At 34.8% G+C, this 17,220-nt stretch overlaps 3 protein-coding genes and 1 non-coding gene across 4 annotated transcripts; 1 reads left to right on the plus strand and 3 right to left on the minus strand.

Moving 5' to 3' along the window:
- Window positions 1-5,226: 5,226 nt before the first annotated feature.
- Window positions 5,227-6,351, minus strand: LOC109791118 (60S ribosomal protein L40-1). The gene is made up of 4 exons (XM_020350375.2): window positions 6,192-6,351; window positions 5,919-6,108; window positions 5,561-5,627; window positions 5,227-5,449 (listed from the first exon to the last, which is right to left on the minus strand). Exons 1-4 carry the CDS (start codon window positions 6,292-6,294, stop codon window positions 5,423-5,425), a joined length of 387 nt encoding a protein of 128 aa, XP_020205964.1. The 5' UTR covers window positions 6,295-6,351; the 3' UTR covers window positions 5,227-5,422.
- A 908-nt stretch (window positions 6,352-7,259) lies between these two features.
- LOC109791125 (alpha/beta-Hydrolases superfamily protein) lies at window positions 7,260-11,891 on the minus strand. Its single transcript, XM_020350381.3, has 5 exons — window positions 11,488-11,891; window positions 11,157-11,392; window positions 9,163-9,275; window positions 7,997-8,137; window positions 7,260-7,737 (listed from the first exon to the last, which is right to left on the minus strand). Exons 1-5 carry the CDS (start codon window positions 11,726-11,728, stop codon window positions 7,488-7,490), a joined length of 981 nt encoding a protein of 326 aa, XP_020205970.1. The 5' UTR covers window positions 11,729-11,891; the 3' UTR covers window positions 7,260-7,487.
- Window positions 11,879-11,958, minus strand: TRNAL-UAG (transfer RNA leucine (anticodon UAG)). Its single transcript has one exon. It is a non-coding gene; the product is annotated as a tRNA-Leu (tRNA).
- Window positions 11,959-12,673: 715 nt separating this feature from the next.
- On the plus strand, window positions 12,674-14,677 carry LOC109791121 (uncharacterized). The gene is made up of 2 exons (XM_020350378.3): window positions 12,674-13,428; window positions 14,142-14,677. Exons 1-2 carry the CDS (start codon window positions 12,853-12,855, stop codon window positions 14,205-14,207), a joined length of 642 nt encoding a protein of 213 aa, XP_020205967.2. The 5' UTR covers window positions 12,674-12,852; the 3' UTR covers window positions 14,208-14,677.
- Window positions 14,678-17,220: the final 2,543 nt, after the last annotated feature.

The following is a 17,220-nucleotide window of genomic DNA, read 5'->3' on the forward strand; positions in this document are numbered from 1 at the left end:
GAGGATTCTTCTATGTTGTGGCACCGGAGATTAGGACATATCTCCATTGATAGAATTAAACGATTAGTAAATGATGGAGTACTTAGTACTTTAGATTTTGCTGATTTTGAGTCTTGTGTGGATTGCATCAAGGGTAAGCAAACTAACAAGTCCAAAAAGGGTGCCAAGAGGAGTTCAAATATACTAGAAATCATTCATACAGATATTTGTTGTCCGGACATGGATGCAAATAGTCCAAGATACTTCATCACCTTTATTGATGATTACTCACGATATATGTACCTTTACTTACTTCGTTCTAAGGATGAAGCCTTAGATGCCTTTAAAGTTTTTAAGGCTGAAGTAGAGCTACAATGCGGAAAGCAAATTAAGATTGTGAGATCAGATAGAGGTGGAGAGTACTATGGTAAATACACAGAGAATGGACAAGCACATGGTCCATTTGCGAGATTTCTTCAAGAACATGGGATTGTTGCCCAATACACTATGCCTGGTTCTCCAGATCAAAATGGTGTGGCAGAAAGAAGAAATTGAACATTGATGGATACGGTGAGAAGTATGAGGAGTAATGCAAAACTTCCTCAATTCTTGTGGGTTGAAGCACTTAAAACGGCTGTGTATATAGTAAACCGAGTTCCAACCAAGGCTGTTTCAAAGACACCTTTTGACTTATTCAAAGGTTGGAAACCCAGTTTACGACATGTACGCGTTTGGGGATGTTCGTCTGAAGTAAGGATTTATAACCCACAAGAGAAGAAACTAGACCCGAGGACTATTAGTGGGTATTTCATTGGATATGCTGAAAAGTCCAAAGTGTATAGATTCTATTGCCTATCTCATAGCACTAGAATTGTGGAATCAAGAAATGCAAAGTTTCTTGAAAATGACTTGATTAGTGGGAGTGATTTAATTCAAGATATTAGTTTTGAAAATGATCACTATGAAGTTCAACCCTCTCAATCAAATGACAGACTGGTAGTCAATCACGCTCCTTCAGTTCAAAGATGTGTTAGACAACCAGTGATTCAAGTTGAACCAGTGATGTAGATCAAGTTGTTGACCAGGAGCAACAGGTAAATGTTGAACAACCTATTGAGCAATCGGTTGGACAACAAGTTCCTGACCAAAGTGATGAGACAACATTAAGAAAATCTACTAGAGTCAAAAGATCAGCAATTTCTAGTGATTATGTAGTGTATTTACAAGAATCAGATTATAACATTGGAGCCGAAAATGATCCTGAAACGTTTTCACAAGCCATGAATTCTAAGGAATCAAATTTGTGGTATAATGCTATGAAAGAAGAGATGAATTCTATGACGTCTAATCAAGTCTAGGATCTTGTTGAGTTGCCTCATGGTGTAAAATCCATTGGATGTAGATGAGTCTTTAAAACTAAAAAGGAATCACAAGGTAACATTGAAAGACATAAAGCAAGACTTGTTGCCAAAGGATTCACTCAAAGAGAAGGAATTGATTATAGTGAGACATTTTCTCCTGTATCTAAGAAGGATTCTCTACGAATAATCATGGCATTAGTAGCTCATTTTGATTTTGAACTACATCAAATGGATGTGAAAACAACATTCCTTAATGGTAATCTAGAGGAAGAGGTTTATATGAAACAACCTGAAGGATTTTTCTCTAGTGATGGTGAGCACTTAGTATGTAAGCTTAACAAATCCATCTATGGATTAAAACAAGCCTCACGCCAATGGTATTTAAAATTTCATGAAGTTATATCTTCATTTGGTTTTGAAGAAAACATCATGGATCAATGTGTATACCAGAAGGTTAGTGGGAGCAAGATTTGCTTTCTTGTTTTATATGTGGATGACATTTTGCTTGCAACTAATAACAAGAGTATGTTGTACGAGGTGAAACAATTTCTCTCAAAGAACTTTGATATAAAGGATATGGGTGAGGCATCTTATGTTATAGGCAATAAGATCCATAGAGAAAGATCTCGAGGTATTTTGGGTTTATCTCAAGAAACCTATATCAACAAGGTTTTAGAGAGGTTTAACATGAAAGATTGTTCACCAAATGTAGCTCCATTGTGAAGGGTGACAAACTCGAGTTGAGTCAGTGCCTGAAAAATAATCTTGAGCGGGAACACATGAAAAATATTCCATATGCTTTAGCTGTTGGAAGTCTTATGTATGCTCAGGTTTGTACTAGACCTGACATTGCATTTGTAGTTGGAGTTTTAGGAAGATATCAGAGTAATCCTGGTGTTGACCATTGGAAAGCTGCAAAGAAGGTAATGAGATACCTTCAAGGAACAAAAGATTTCATGCTCACATATAGACGGACTGATAGTTTGGAGGTGATAGGATACTCTGATTAGACTTCGCTGGTTGCATTGATACCAGAAAATCTACATCTGGCTATGTTTTTATGCTGGCTTGTGGAGCTGTATCTTGGAGCAGCAGAAAGCAGACCTTGACTGCTACTTCTACTATGGAGGCTGAGTTCGTTTCTTGTTTTGAGGCTACCTCACATGGTGTATGGTTGAAGAGTTTTATATCTGGACTTAGAGTTGTGGACTCAATTGTTAAGCCATTGAAGTTGTATTGTGATAACTCCGCTGCTGTTTTCATGGCTAAGAATAATAAAAGTGGAAGTCGAAGTAAGCATATCGACATTAAATATCTAGTCATAAGAGAACGTGTTAAGGAAAAGAAAGTTGTCATTGAGCACGTTAGCACTGAGTTAATGATTGTTGATCCTTTAACTAAAGGCATGCCACCAAAGAATTTTAAGGATCATGTAACTCGAATGGGACTTGGTTCCATGATGTGACAATCATTGTAATTACTTGTTAAAACTTTATTTAGTTTGATGTTTTCTCATTTATCTTGTGCACATACCTATTTACTTTGAGAAAACTCATTAATTGTGACCTGGAATAAACGTATGGTTTATTCATTAGAGCTAAGAGATTAGGATGAGAGACTTAATATATTGTGATACATGGGAGATAATACTCATTATCAAGAGGACCTATCACCATGATTCATATATTTGGTTTCCTATTTGATTGATAATTGGATAAATGGACCAAGTGGGAGAATGTTGGCATATACGTCATTTAAAAAAAAAACTGTTTTTGAAACAGTAACATGGTTGCAACAGCCACGTAAAAGGAAACAACGTGCTTCCGATTTTCACGTTGTTTTCCTGATCCTTTTACTTGCTACGGTTAACATATCATGAATGTGGTCCATTTTTCAACCCATTATCAAATAACTTGCGGATATGGTACCATGATTCCCGCATGTTTTTCTTCAACGTTCAAAGAAGCTCTACGATGGATTAGAGCTCTATAAAATTGAACATGTATCTCTGTTTTAGGTCCCTGAGCCTACTCTCCTCTTCAGTATACTACACCATCACATATAGAGAGCAAGGGTTCAGAAACCTGAAGGAGCAAGCGAACAACAATGGCTGGAGGTTGGTCCTTTAATTTCTGCAATTATGAGAATGATCTGAACGTGTTTGCTTTTGATTTTGCCATGTTTAGATCTTTAGGATTTTAGTTCTTTCATACTTTATCATTCACTCTAGCCTAGAATATGAGACTTTATATAAGCACTTTTAAGAGAAAAAAATTGTTAAAAAAATGACAAATTTCTTCATAAATTAAAATTATTTGATGCATAAACTTATTTATAAAAACTGATTTTTCTAAAAACCTATTTTTCACTTTGTTTTAATTACAAACTTATTTTATTGTTTTCATTTCTTTTAGCATAAGTGCTTATGAAAAAAGTCTATCCAAACAAATAGCAGCGACAATACATCTATCTAGCAGCACAAAAAATAACAGATCGAAATCAGAAAAAGCGTTATATAGGACCTATATTAATCGATAAACAATTGTAATAAAATTACTGTAGCAGCGACAATACATCTATCTAGAGGCACAAAAAATACGTATAGTATCTTTTCAGCGACAATACATTTTAAAAAAGCGACGATATACCGTAATTCACATGCAAGTCTTACTACCCATACGCCTATACCTAAAAAAGATTACATTTCTAAACAGAATTTGTTTTTTGAATTGATACTTGTGGTCAGTTTCCGTCCAGCATAATTCATTACCCAACCACAAATTACTTATTTCGCGAGGCTGTGATTCATATTGATTCGTCATTTGACAATGCGTTGTACAGTATTTGACAGTCAAAAGGATGAAAATCCAATGAATTTGGTAAACTAGCATTAGAGGTGGCACTAAGATGTGGCTCACGAAGACATTATTGATGCTGCCAACGCTTTTGACAAGTAACTAGAACAATCCAAGGACCAAAAACCATTTGCATCGAAGCATGTTTAGGGGGAGAATAATTTCTTAAACAATTGTATAAAGCCATCAACCACCAAAATCCCTCAAGCAACATCAGCAACGTTGCATTCTTGCATAGTACCAAAAAATAAGTGATAGATTAACCAACATCCAAGCAACTTAAATTAAAATGGAAACCTTTATTGTCAAGATGCTAAAACGTTACCATGCATAGCTACAGCTGAAAGTTATTAATACTGAACTTGCTATCATTAACATACCTCCTTTCATTTAGTTTGAAAATAATTTCTTAACAATAACCTAGTCTCAAAAATTTCAAACTAAGCTACTTCATACACCTAGCATAAAAACTTCAACAAAATATATACAGCTTTAAATTACCCATGAATCCATATATTACTCGAGTATAAACTAAATTTGCCCGTCAAAAACTTTTTTCAAAGTTCAGATTAAATAAATATAATTAGTTAACCATACCAGATAAAGCAACATCTTTTGTTATCTTACTAACTCAAAATTAGCCAAACCCGAGTGCAAATTAGGCTTTAGTAGTTAGCTATAATAGACCATGTCCTTGAAAAAAGAAAAACTCAAAACAACACCCACCGCTGTTAACATAATAAAAAATGAAATAGACATCTCGTTCAAAAGCCGATTACATGAATTTTCAAAATTTTAAAACACCATTTAATTTATTAAACTACAAAAATTAATAAAAACATTGTCAAAAATACTGGAAAGTGACATTACAAGGCGAAGATAAAAGAGAAAAAAAGCATGAAAAATCCATTGATACTAACATTTTTATTCTTAACTGTCGCCAAAATGTACCATGTCCCATCACTCGAAGGAAAACAATTCTTACGAGAGAAAAATTATATAAGAAAGCATATAATTTACTACGATGAGAGTGCATTACCAAACATAAACTACCACTTAAAAAGATCATAATGTCAACATAACAAATATAATTGACTACCACAAAAATGTCGTTCAAAACATTTAACATTAATCAAAACCGGAAACAATAAACAGTAATTTTGTAAACCAACAAACAGTCCCTCCCCTGAGTCCAACATGGAAGAGACCAATAGTATCAACCAGAATTTACTTAATCTTCTTCTTTGGCCTCAACTGCAAAAGCAAAAAAATCAGAGCCAATCAGCTTTAACCTATTAAACACAACAAATAATAAAGGACAAGGTTCAAAATCAAATCCCAGAACGTTAATAAACAAAGACTAACCTGATTACTGTGACCACACTTCTTCTTGCGGCAGTTCACAGCCCTAGGATGCAGACGAGCATAGCACCTACAAACAAACAAAAAATAACACATCAGTAAAATCAAGCAACAGAGAACAAAGCAATTAAAAAATTCAAGCAATAAAAATTAAAAAAAATAATATATTAAGCTATAGGTAAAGAATGTACCAACAATGAAAATCAACTATGAGTAAACAATCACAGTTGACAAAGTATAGATGGACATGAATATAGGGAACAAGTATAACCCCTTTTTCACATGTAAAATCAAAAGGAGCTAAGTAATTGTCCCATGAAATAATAATAATAAAAAATAGATGATAGTGTAGGGTGCATACTTGCGGCAAATCATCTTGTCTTGGTTGTATTTGCGAGCCAAAGCCATCAATGAAGGCTCGATGATGCCACCACGAAGCCTGAGAACAAGGTGGAGAGTGGATTCCTTCTGGATGTTGTAATCGGCTAAGGTCCTTCCATCTTCAAGTTGCTTTCCGGCGAAAATCAGACGCTGCTGATCCGGAGGGATTCCTGAAAATTCCAGAAGGAATAGGTGAGGATGTGGAATAATGAAAAGTGATGCGATTGATGGAGTTTGGGGTTGTATGGAGTACCTTCTTTGTCTTGGATCTTAGCCTTGACATTGTCGATGGTGTCGCTGCTCTCGACCTCGAGGGTGATGGTCTTCCCCGTTAGGGTTTTCACGAATATCTGCATCTTTGCGCCTCCGCTGCTTCCACTCCCTCTCAGACTCAACAAATGCAAAACCTTTGCAACCCTTCGTTTTTATACTCTTCTTTCTAGGGTTTCAAACTCACTAGCTTTCTTGGGCCTTAGTATTGGATAGTTTCGGACCCCATTTTGCTCGGCTGTTGCCCTTGTTGGGCTGTAATTTGTTGGGCTCTCTTTGCTGTTCAGTGTTGACGGAAAGATCAGTTTTTGCGTTGTCCTTCTCAGCTTTGTTATTTAATTTAACTGGATAAAAATTTAAAAATAGTAAAAAAAATAAATTATATATATATATTAATATGGGGAAGACCGAAAGAGTGAGCGAAAAGTATTAGAGAGCATGTGTGTCCACAAATTTATTTTTACCAGTATTTTGGCTCTAATTTCACAGGTGAAATATTTATTATATAATTAAATTTTATAATAAATTATACATAAATAAATACTATATATTAAATATATAAACTATATTTAAAATTAGTATAAATAGACACTTTTAATATATAAATTATATTTTAGATTTAAAATAAATAAATATATTATTTATATTTATCAAAGAAAAATTATTGATAACTTATTTTAAAAAAAATATGCAGTTGCTGCAACGAATATTTCTCTCACGGCATTTCACTGAATGATTTATTTGTTTTGTCGTGATGAAAAATCTTAAGCATAATTACGTTATTTAAATTCTCGTCGTATGTTCTAGAAGAAAAAGAAAGCTCACATTTTTTAAGTCACCTTAATTTCCTTGTTGAAATTTTCGTAATAAAGTTGTGAAAAAACACGCGATATACTTTTTTTAATTAAAAAACACCACTAAATGAACTTCATTCAAGATTTGTACACGATTCAATGGTATAAACACGTTCCTACGCACGGCACTATACACAGGAATAAACATCAAAACAATCACACCATACATATAAGCCTTAGTAAAGTGGACATGACAATCGTGAATCCTTGGTTTTATTTAGTGTGGCGGAGACCAAATCAGCGCAAATAAGTTCGCATATACAATAAATTGTATGTAAATTCTTTGGTAGTTGATAAATTGTACATAATTCACATGTGACTGTTACTTATTACCGGCTAACCTCTTCTGTTTATTTTCAACAATTTCGACTCTGGATTCAACAAATTTCTACGATGGATACCCCATTGTCCAAATAAAACAGGAACTAATGGGATGCTATCTTGGAAGCCACAATCTCAAGAAGTCCCTTTGGGTTGTCCACGTGAACCCAATGTCCAGCATTTGGAAGAACGCAGAAGGAAACTTTTCCAAGAGAATCGGTTTCTCCCCGAATGGCTAGTTTCTGGATCCTCTCGATGGCATCTTGGTCCCATCTATCACTTTTTTCAGCACGCACAATTATTATTTCCATACCTTTGGGAGGGTTCTCCAATAGATTCCAATAGGACTTCTCGCTGCAGAATTGTAACGTTGGGGATTGTTACTTTTGTGATGTGGAGGAAGATAGCAGAAAACACTTGTAAAAACAAAGAACAACTTCAAATGAAGTTATCAGACATTCATTTTTATTTCAAAAGAAGATAAATGCGTGTTAAGTTTCAAGAAACCTTTATCTTTTTTATTTCTTATTTCAAAGATTTGTATAGTAAATGATGAAAATATCATTTCAAAGTTTAATCAATCCAAACAGGTCCTAATATATGCTTCATTTACCAGTAAGAATCGAACATCTCCTTAGCATTTTGAAGATCAAATATCCATGTCTCATGATCACCAACTTTTTTCAGGTTGGTGCCTATCCAATCTGACAGTGCTTTAGAGTAACCAAGTCCCATCAGATGACTCACAAGCCACCTGAAATGAGGTGAAGTGTACATTTTAGTCTAATTACATTATATATTGGCCCGAGGAAGATTCATATATTGTAAATTTGTGATAGTGTTAAATACAATGAAGAAATAACCTATTTTTGTAGATATTACACAACCAATTTCAACAAGATTCAAGACACCAATTTTTCTACATAGACAACTAATCCCATCATCGTCTCATCTAAAGAAAATGAAGGAAATACCTATAATGTCCTTTCTGCAAATAAACGAACTCAAGTTTTATGCTTAGAATGTCTAACGAGAATTTGTAGACTTCCAATATACATTGCATACAATGTCTGATAAAAATTGTATCAAGAAAAAAGAAAAGAACTGAAACAGTAACTGATTATTGAAGAATTTAAAGAATACACAAGTTTATTCAAGAGGACCCAACTCTGCCACCAAGAATGATCAATGTACAAGACACCCTCAAACACACACAATTACTAACTCCCCTTTATATTCTCTTCTAAAATCCTAACTAACTACAGCTGTCATAACCGTTCAATTACTTTGGGTAGGGATTAGGGAGCCTCTCAAAAAACACTTAATTTCTCCAAAATAGACTCTTTTAATAGGGGGTTGGGGTTATCTATCAATGTGTTCACAATGCGCTTCATTTGATTATAGACTGAAACAAAGATCACATACTTTAGATGAGACGATGATAGGATTAATTGTCTATATAGAAAAATTGGTGTCTAATTCTCTCTACAATCTGTATGATTTCTAGGAAGACACGAAACTAGAAACTAGCATCATACATATTGTTTATTTGTTTAGCATGTTCACATAATATCTTGTACACAAAAAATACTACTGGAAAAAATGATTACTACCCCACTCATGTTCACATAATATCTTGTACACAAAAAATACTACTGGAAGCAACATATCAAGACATAGATAATGTCCATTGTTCCACTCTGTACATCAAAAATGATTACTAGCCCACTGAAAAACTTAACCTGAAAAGAGAATAAATTCAAGGATGTAAAGTCTCACTTGCGAGATGGGATTTGTGATGGCAAACTTTGCAAGGTTGCTAAAACATCCCGGACTTCTTCATTACTGTTTTCAGAGTTCACTTCTCCAGGGACAGAATCCAATACCCAGAGCTGCTCTTCAGGAGGGATAAAAGAGAAAAATACAAAAAAAACATTAGGCACATAGCACAAATGATTCTTGATAATCAGGCATATGGCACGAGGTCAGGAAGCTTAGGAAATGGAAAATACACTAGGGATGTTGTATGTTTCTTAAAGCTTAATGGCATATTATCTATTCTCAAGTCTATAATTGATACCATTTCCATTCATAAGGATATACGGGTTGCATGCACGCAGAACAAGTCTGTTATAGTTTATGATCTATTTACAACTTTAAACAAATTAAGCTGTCTCTATTTTCATCTCAGTCGACACAAATTCATTTATCCAATAAAAATTTGGTTGGATATATTCATCAGTAGGGAAATCGTAATATCAGAATTCAGAAATACACACCTTTTAAGTTTTAGAAAACACAAAGGACAGGGAAATTTCAATACGCAAAATTCAACTAGAGTGAGCAATATACTAACCCAAAGCAGGCTAACAAATCTTATAATGTGCATAGCCATCATTTTGAATCAGTAGAAACACTAGAACCAAAAACAAAAATAAAATGGCAGTGTCTTATAACAGTGAGGTATCATTACAATCACAAACGAATACTTCTATAGCTATACTATACCATTTTTATTTTTTTTTTGAAAATCATATCATTCATTAAGAAATAAAGGACAAAAGAGTCCATCGTTACTGAGGACAACGCTTGCTGAGGCACCAAGTCTTACCACATGCAAATTTAGTAGGACCTAACAAGTGATGCTATTACATGTGCCGGTTTATTGCTATCTCTTTTAACATGAGATAAAGAGAAAAAGTTAAAACACTCTGCTAACTGACTACAATCCTTGACTACGAGAAGCAATTCTGAGCTTCCTTTACTACTCTTAAAACATGCTCAATCCTCTCCAGCCCATAATCAATTGCCAGTTGCAGATACCATCTTCTGCTATCTCAGGTGCTACATTAATCTCAGAAAAATAGTATGTTCAATGTTGATACCTATGCTGTATCTCAGGTTTGAGTAGTGAATATGACATAATACATAGATAAATGTAATAATTTTTTTAAAAAAAATTAGGACCTAGCTATGACAATGTATATTAACTAAAATATAATTAGAGAAAAAAGGATATGAACTAGCAGTGTGATAAGTTTGGTGACTTTGTAATAACCATCCTAATTGCATAAAATTTTAAACTAACAGAGCATATCCATTAAACTCGTAATTATATTTATATATTTCTTATATTTTATTAACTACTTTTCTTGATCTCATTATTTATAGTTGATAACCATATTGATGTTCCATCATTATGGTATCATCATTGGTATTTAACCTTTTGCAAATTTTACTGAGAAAGCATTATCCTAGCCAAATTTGAATACCAATGTTATAACTAAGTTATGATAATGAAGTTATTTCTATGTAAAGAAAAAAGCAAAATCCTATAAAAGGGGTTACAATATAAGACACACAAGTTCTAATATAGAGGCAACCAACCACGTATCCGAATTCAGTATGGGTAGTTGGGTACCATTACCAATTTCTGATACTTCACAGACTTTGAAGTATCAGTACATCTTCAGAGGCTGATACTATCACTTCAGTTCTCTCGTTTCTGGCAATAACATGATAGATAGCCTGTCCCAGTGTCCCTCCTTCTTTATCATTTTATTTTTACTACACACGAGTATACGCTTGAAACGCTTCTATACCTCACTTTTTTTTTTTTTTTTTCAATAATCTGCTATGCCTACTTTACCTTACAAGCACCTTCACAACAATGTGACTCTCATCAACCACTCATTAACGCTTCTCAATTATCATAATTGAATTCAACCGTAGAATTCACAACCAGTTATTGTAATAGAGAAGAGAAAAAAAACCTGTTTCGGCGAGAGAGCAGAATGGCCATAGTCACCGCGGCTACAACTCTCAGCAAAATGCAAAGCAACCTTTCCACCCATGGAGTGCCCTAAAACAACCTCAGGCCAAGGCCAGCCTTCAGCCTTCACCAAATCGGCCAAATCCTTGGCCGCACTATCAATGTTATGCGGCGGATTCAGTTCCCTCTCCGCCGATTTCCCGTGGTTCCTCATATCCAACATCACCGTCCTCCAATCTGCACGCAAAACAAAATTCATAATAATTTATAATTCAGTTCACAATTAGGGAATCAAAAAGGAAAATGAGAAACGAGAGGCGCGCGCGAGATACTGGAAGAGGGAGAGGAGTTGGAGAGAGAGGCCAAGAGGTTGCGTGAGAAAGATCTCCAGTTTCTGGAAGATCCCAAAAAGCCATGGATGAAAACCGCCGTTGAAGTGTAGGGTTTGTCCGGGTGGGCCCGGAGTTCTTCGTACGCTACCGTTTGCAGCCACCTTCGACGAGGGAGACTCGCTGAGTTGAGGAAGCGAGTTAGGTGGTGGAAGCTGTTTCGGCTTCTCAGAGATGCCGCCATTTTCTGCTTTACTTTTACTTTGACTGGGCTTTTAGGTATGCTATCTGTGCCATACCGGTTATGGACACCATGGCCCAAAGCAACCAAGAAACACGGAGAATAACGGTATTGCCCTGAATTTACTAGAGAAAATCAAAAAAATAAAAGTATTGACAGCTGTGGGATTTGAACCCACGCCCTTTCGGACCAGAGCCTAAATCTGGCGCCTTAGACCACTCGGCCAAACTGTCACATGTTTCTTCTGTTCTCCTAATATTTTATAAATATATTAAACATTGTCAACCCCTTGATTGCAGGATTACGCACATTTCATTATTTTGATATATATAGCTGATGAGGAGTAGGTCATGTTCATAAATGATAGAATAGGAAAAGAATAATTCGTTCTAAATTTATCTATCAGGTTGAATATGATAATGATACGTGAAAAATATGATATAGTGACAAATGGGTTGCAAGAATATAATTAACTTTTATCAATAAATCTCCTTAATCTTCAAGGAATTTGCTATACTATAATACTTTTTTATCACAATGATAAAATTAATAATTTATTAAATAGAGTGTGAAATATACTAAATATTATAATTATTAATAAATTTTAATCAATAAGAAAAATGAGTTGGAAAGGATGGATGAGAAAATGTTTTCCTACATTTCTACTGTCAATTCTTCAAATTAAGTTAAAGATTAATCAAGCTACAACAATTCTTCAATGAATACAACAGCAATGACGCTTAATGAAGGTGATTGTTGAAAAAGAATTAAACTTTGAAATAAGAGTCACAATTTATAAAATCAGAGAAATAAAAATTAATAATTTGATAAATTGGCATAGGTAATTTATTGACAGTTATATTTTGAATGGACAAGTATAGTGAGAGATGAGTAGTAGTTTGGTTTAGGATTTTGAATGGTGGCTTGAATTTCAATTTGAATTTGAATTCTGGTTGAGAGGGTGAGTCGAGGGAGAAGAAAGCGAGGCCACGTAAGAGGGGAAGGCGGGACCCACATGAAAAGAGGTTTCCAGTTCCCAACCCATTTTCTCATATCTCATTCTTTAGTGATACTTTACCACTCTGCGACCCTCCGCCACATCACCCATCCTCTCCACTTCACTCAACATGGACCCCACACCAACGCCATCCTTCCACCGCCGATCCTCCGACCGCCTCCTCGACGCCTTCCCCATTTCCCCCTCCCCCTCCGCCGCCGTCTCCGCCGCCGACGAGCTCAACGAGGCAGAGCTCTTCTGGGACACCGAATCGGAATCCCAAAACCCCACTCCATCGCCCAAATCCCGCTTCCGCCACTTCGATCGCCCCGTAGATTCCGGAGTCCTCGTCGTCCTCACCGAGCCCGATTCCCGCCGCAGCGTCTTCCCCGCCCCCTCCTCCGCGCGGATGATTCCCTCGCTGCCGAGGCCGCCGCCACCCTCCGATTACCTCGCCCAGTCCGCGCCTTCCAGAAAGTTCCAGCAATCGGCGCCCATGAAGGTCCCGATTCTCATCTCCGCCGGCGCCGCGCGGAGGAGGAACGCCGCCGACGACTTCGCGCGCGTGATCGACGACGACGACGACGATGAGGAGATGCTGCCGCCGCACGAAATCGTCGCCAGGGGCTCCGGCGTTTCGCCCAAAACCACGTTTTCGGTGCTGGAAGGGGTCGGGAGAACGCTCAAGGGGAGGGATCTCCGTCAGGTCAGAAACGCCGTTTTGCGCAAAACCGGTTTTCTCGATTGATTTTTTTTTTTTAAATTTAATTTCCTTTTTGTTTTTATTTTGAGGTGGGGAAGTTTAATTTTGATAGCTTCTCTCTTCTGTACCGTGGATCACGGTGATAGCTTATATGAGGATGTTTTATATTTTTAGTCTCTCCATGTAACTTCGTTTTCGGGTGCTCTTTTTGTTCTCTCTGATTTATAGAATCTGGAAATGATACAAGTTGCTGGACCAAACATGGATAAAGTTCTCTATTTTTTTCTCTCTCCATTTTTTTTTGGCCTTAAATATGTTACATGGATAAACTAAAATGTTTCTGCTTTTAATTTTACTTCGGTTGCACTGGTGGTGAATAAATGAAACAACTCTGGGATGATGAATCAAGTGGTTGCTAATCACTGATGAGGTAATTAGGGATTTTCTTTTCATGGGATTGTAAACATGAATCGTTGCTTTGCTAGTAGTTGAATGGGAAGGACAATAATTGTGCTTTGAAAAGCTTGGAGAGTAGGTGAGATTGTTGTCTGTATTCGGATTAACACGTTTGATTATGGATATTACTATCACGGATTAGATTCTTGTTTAGCTTAACAATGAACCTTGATTACTGCTGGTTGACACTTATTGTTTGTTGTTTTCTTATTCGGAATAGTTCTGATTTTGAATGACTGCATGATTTGTTTCTCTCTCAGTTTTCACCTGAAAGACGTATCATATGCTGTGTGTCCAACCTGAAGAATCACAGCTTTGACTTGTGAGTTCATCTATTTTCTGTTTGTGAAATTGATTTTTGGCCCACTGTAGGGCATAGTTGTGGGCCAACTAGATCGATTCATGACCCTGGGAAGTTGCTTGTAGAACTGGTATAAGTCATGAAAAATGGCCAAATCATTTTCCTCGTTTAAAATATATTTTTTCTTCATCACCAACTAAGCAAACTAATAGAAGTTTCAACGTCAATCAAGCTAAGCACATGTTTTGTGTTGTTCTACAGAAGAATAGAATCCTGTGACTAGATTAATTTTATTATATTTTCCCCGCAGTACCCCAACGGTTGAATGGATTATTATGGGTTGCAAGTTGCTCGCAAAAGGGTTCTTAAATTATTCTAGTTTTAAAAAGTGTTTGTTTTTTAGGTAATATCCAAGCCTCCAACAGATTTTTTACAAAACAAAACTTGGGTTTTTTTAGATTTTGTTCTCTAATAAAAGTTTGACTTTACTGTGTAACCTGTTAGTTTTTAATGTCGACTTTTAGTATAAAGGTTATCAAAAACAAATTTTAATTTCAATTGAAAAATAACACTATCAGTACAAGGTATTGTTGCATTCAAGTCTTTTATAGGCACCAAAGGTACGTCCTGGTGCTTGTTAGGATTCACAATGAATCATCTTTTATAGGCACCAAAAGAACATCCTAATGCACGTTAGGATTCGCATTCAATCATCTAAAATTATGTTGAAATACAAGGTAAGATGATTTTAGATAAATATTCACGTTTGGATTGGCTTGATAGTCTTAAACGCAGATTATTCCTGAAGCCAACATTAGTTACTTCTATGAGTGTTTGTTTTAATGTTCAATCCAATAACGTTTCTTTTCTCTTCTTTCCATCTTTCCTCTTCTTTTTATGTTTGTCTTTGAAAAGTGAGAAAAATCAGTTGAATGGTGTTGAAACGCTAAAACAACCATGCTCTGCATTGTTTCATAATTTTGATGTGAGCTTTTGCAGAGACGTGGGCTACGGATACTCAACCAACCAAACACAAATTTGGTTTCGTGTTGAAGAATTAACTTTACATCCTTAAGTAATCTAGAGCTGGAAGTAATTTTAAGCGGTTTTTGTATTGAATATGAGAAAATTTTGATTATAATTTTTCTATTTTATTATAGTTTTTAAAAAGGGTAAATTTTGGTTACCGTTAAATAGTTTTATTTGATTTCCATTTCTGTATTATCTAAAGCACTATTTTCATTATAAAAAAAAACTCTTATTTGGTCCCTTATAATATATTTTTTTTTCAATTTAGTCCTACTTTAATTTTTCGTTTCAATTTAGTCCCTAATAATTTAAATTATTACAATTTGAGACTTCCGTCTTTATGATTTAAACGGAGTTAACTGTTGGCCAGGTGGATGCCACGTGGATGCACAGGTGGACGCCAAATTTCATGAATACACCTGGAATCAGAACGGTCCGTTTTGAAACCAAAATAGCTTGTTCTGCATGCACATGATATGTGTTAATTTTGCAATTGGAACGGGCTGTTCTGAAATCAGAACGGCCCGTTCTGAAGTTAGAACAGGTCGTTGTGGATTTAGAACAACCCGTTCCAATTGCAAAATTTACACACCAATAGTGTAACCAGAACGGCCCGTTCTGGTTTCAGAACTGGCCGTTCTGGTTCCAGGTGTATTCGAGAAATTTGGCATCTATCTACGTGTCATCTACATGACATCCACTTGGCATCCACGTGGCCAACAGTTAACTCCGTTTAAATCATTTAGACGGAAGTACCAAATTGCAATAATTTAAATTATTGGAGACCAAATTGAAACAAAAAATTAAAGTGAGACTAAATTGAAACAAAAAAAATATTATAAGGGACCAAATAAAGATTTTAACAAAAAAAATATCATTTTAAGATAAATAATTTTTTTTTAAAATTAATAAAAAATTAGAAATGACATATATTAACATATCATCATGGGTCGAGTTAATGATCGATTAACCATTAATTGAAAAAATAAATAATTAAAAATGATTATATAATAATAAGAAGTAAAAAAAATAGTTTCAAATTTTAGAGAAATAAAAAATAAAAAAATTACATAAATTAAAATTAAAACTTGTTCATCTTATAAAAACTAAACAGATTTAAATTAAAAATACATAAAATTTCACTAATATTTAATATATAAAATTCAAAGTCAAATATTTTCACTTTAAAATCGGATTTAATCAAAATTATTTTTATAAAATAAATTTCATTTAAGATTAATTTTACAATTGCTCATCCAAACATTTTTAAAAAATTAATAACTTTAAAGATACAATAATTGCTTAAGTGAGATTTGATTCTCATTTCAATCAAATACTAGTGACTTTTACAAAAATTTAATTTTTGACTAAACAATTAATCCACCCAATTCGACTCATTTGATGTTTTTATCGGTGGGCTTTTTCATCCGCGACAACTCCTGCAACCAAAAAGACAACGAAAGATGTTAGACGAAAACGGACGGCGCACATGTGCAAACAAATCTCGAGCTCCCCTCTTGCAAATTTTGCAACGAATTGCTCCACGGCTCATTTCCAGAACCAACACTCTTTACAAACCCTCCTTTACAATTCCAAGGCAAGAGAGTCGTTTATTATTATTACATAATTTTAATTTAACAATTATGGTGTGAAAAATAAGATTAATCTTAACTTTTCATTTCTTTTTTAATAAATCTAATGGTGTTACATAAATTTAATAGTCATTTATTATTATTATTATTATATAATTTTAATTTAAAATTTACGGTGTGAAACTACATCTTTTATCATTTTAAAACATAGTTCATGTCGAACAATTTGATTTGTAGGGGCACGGTAGAAAATACCCTAAAAGTATATCTTGATAACTTGTAAAATATTTATCTTGTAAAAAAAAATGTTTTTGTCAAAAGAAGGAAGACCCCCAAAGATAAGTCTTGGCCAAGTTTATATTAGGTAAATTATTCTGGTTTTTTTTAATGTTGTATAAATATATTTTTAATTTTTCA

This window comes from Cajanus cajan, chromosome 6 (assembly GCF_000230855.2).
Source record: "Cajanus cajan strain Asha chromosome 6, NIPB_CcT2T_4, whole genome shotgun sequence".
NCBI classification, from domain to species: Eukaryota; Viridiplantae; Streptophyta; class Magnoliopsida; order Fabales; family Fabaceae; genus Cajanus; species Cajanus cajan.

Coding starts and splice junctions, on each gene's coding strand:
- LOC109791118 (XM_020350375.2), bottom strand. CDS start 6,294: ATGCAGATATTCGTGAAAACCCTAACGGGGAAGACCATCACCCTCGAG. Junction 5,628..5,918: donor GACAAGATGATTTGCCGCAA/GTATGCACCCTA, acceptor GTTTGTTTGTAG/GTGCTATGCTCGTCTGCATC. Junction 5,450..5,560: donor AGTGTGGTCACAGTAATCAG/GTTAGTCTTTGT, acceptor TTGCTTTTGCAG/TTGAGGCCAAAGAAGAAGAT.
- LOC109791125 (XM_020350381.3), bottom strand. CDS start 11,728: ATGGCGGCATCTCTGAGAAGCCGAAACAGCTTCCACCACCTAACTCGC. Junction 11,393..11,487: donor CAACTCCTCTCCCTCTTCCA/GTATCTCGCGCG, acceptor TTTTGCGTGCAG/ATTGGAGGACGGTGATGTTG. Junction 8,138..9,162: donor TCACAAATCCCATCTCGCAA/GTGAGACTTTAC, acceptor ACCTCATTTCAG/GTGGCTTGTGAGTCATCTGA.
- LOC109791121 (XM_020350378.3), top strand. CDS start 12,853: ATGGACCCCACACCAACGCCATCCTTCCACCGCCGATCCTCCGACCGC. Junction 13,429..14,141: donor AGGGGAGGGATCTCCGTCAG/GTCAGAAACGCC, acceptor TTTCTCTCTCAG/TTTTCACCTGAAAGACGTAT.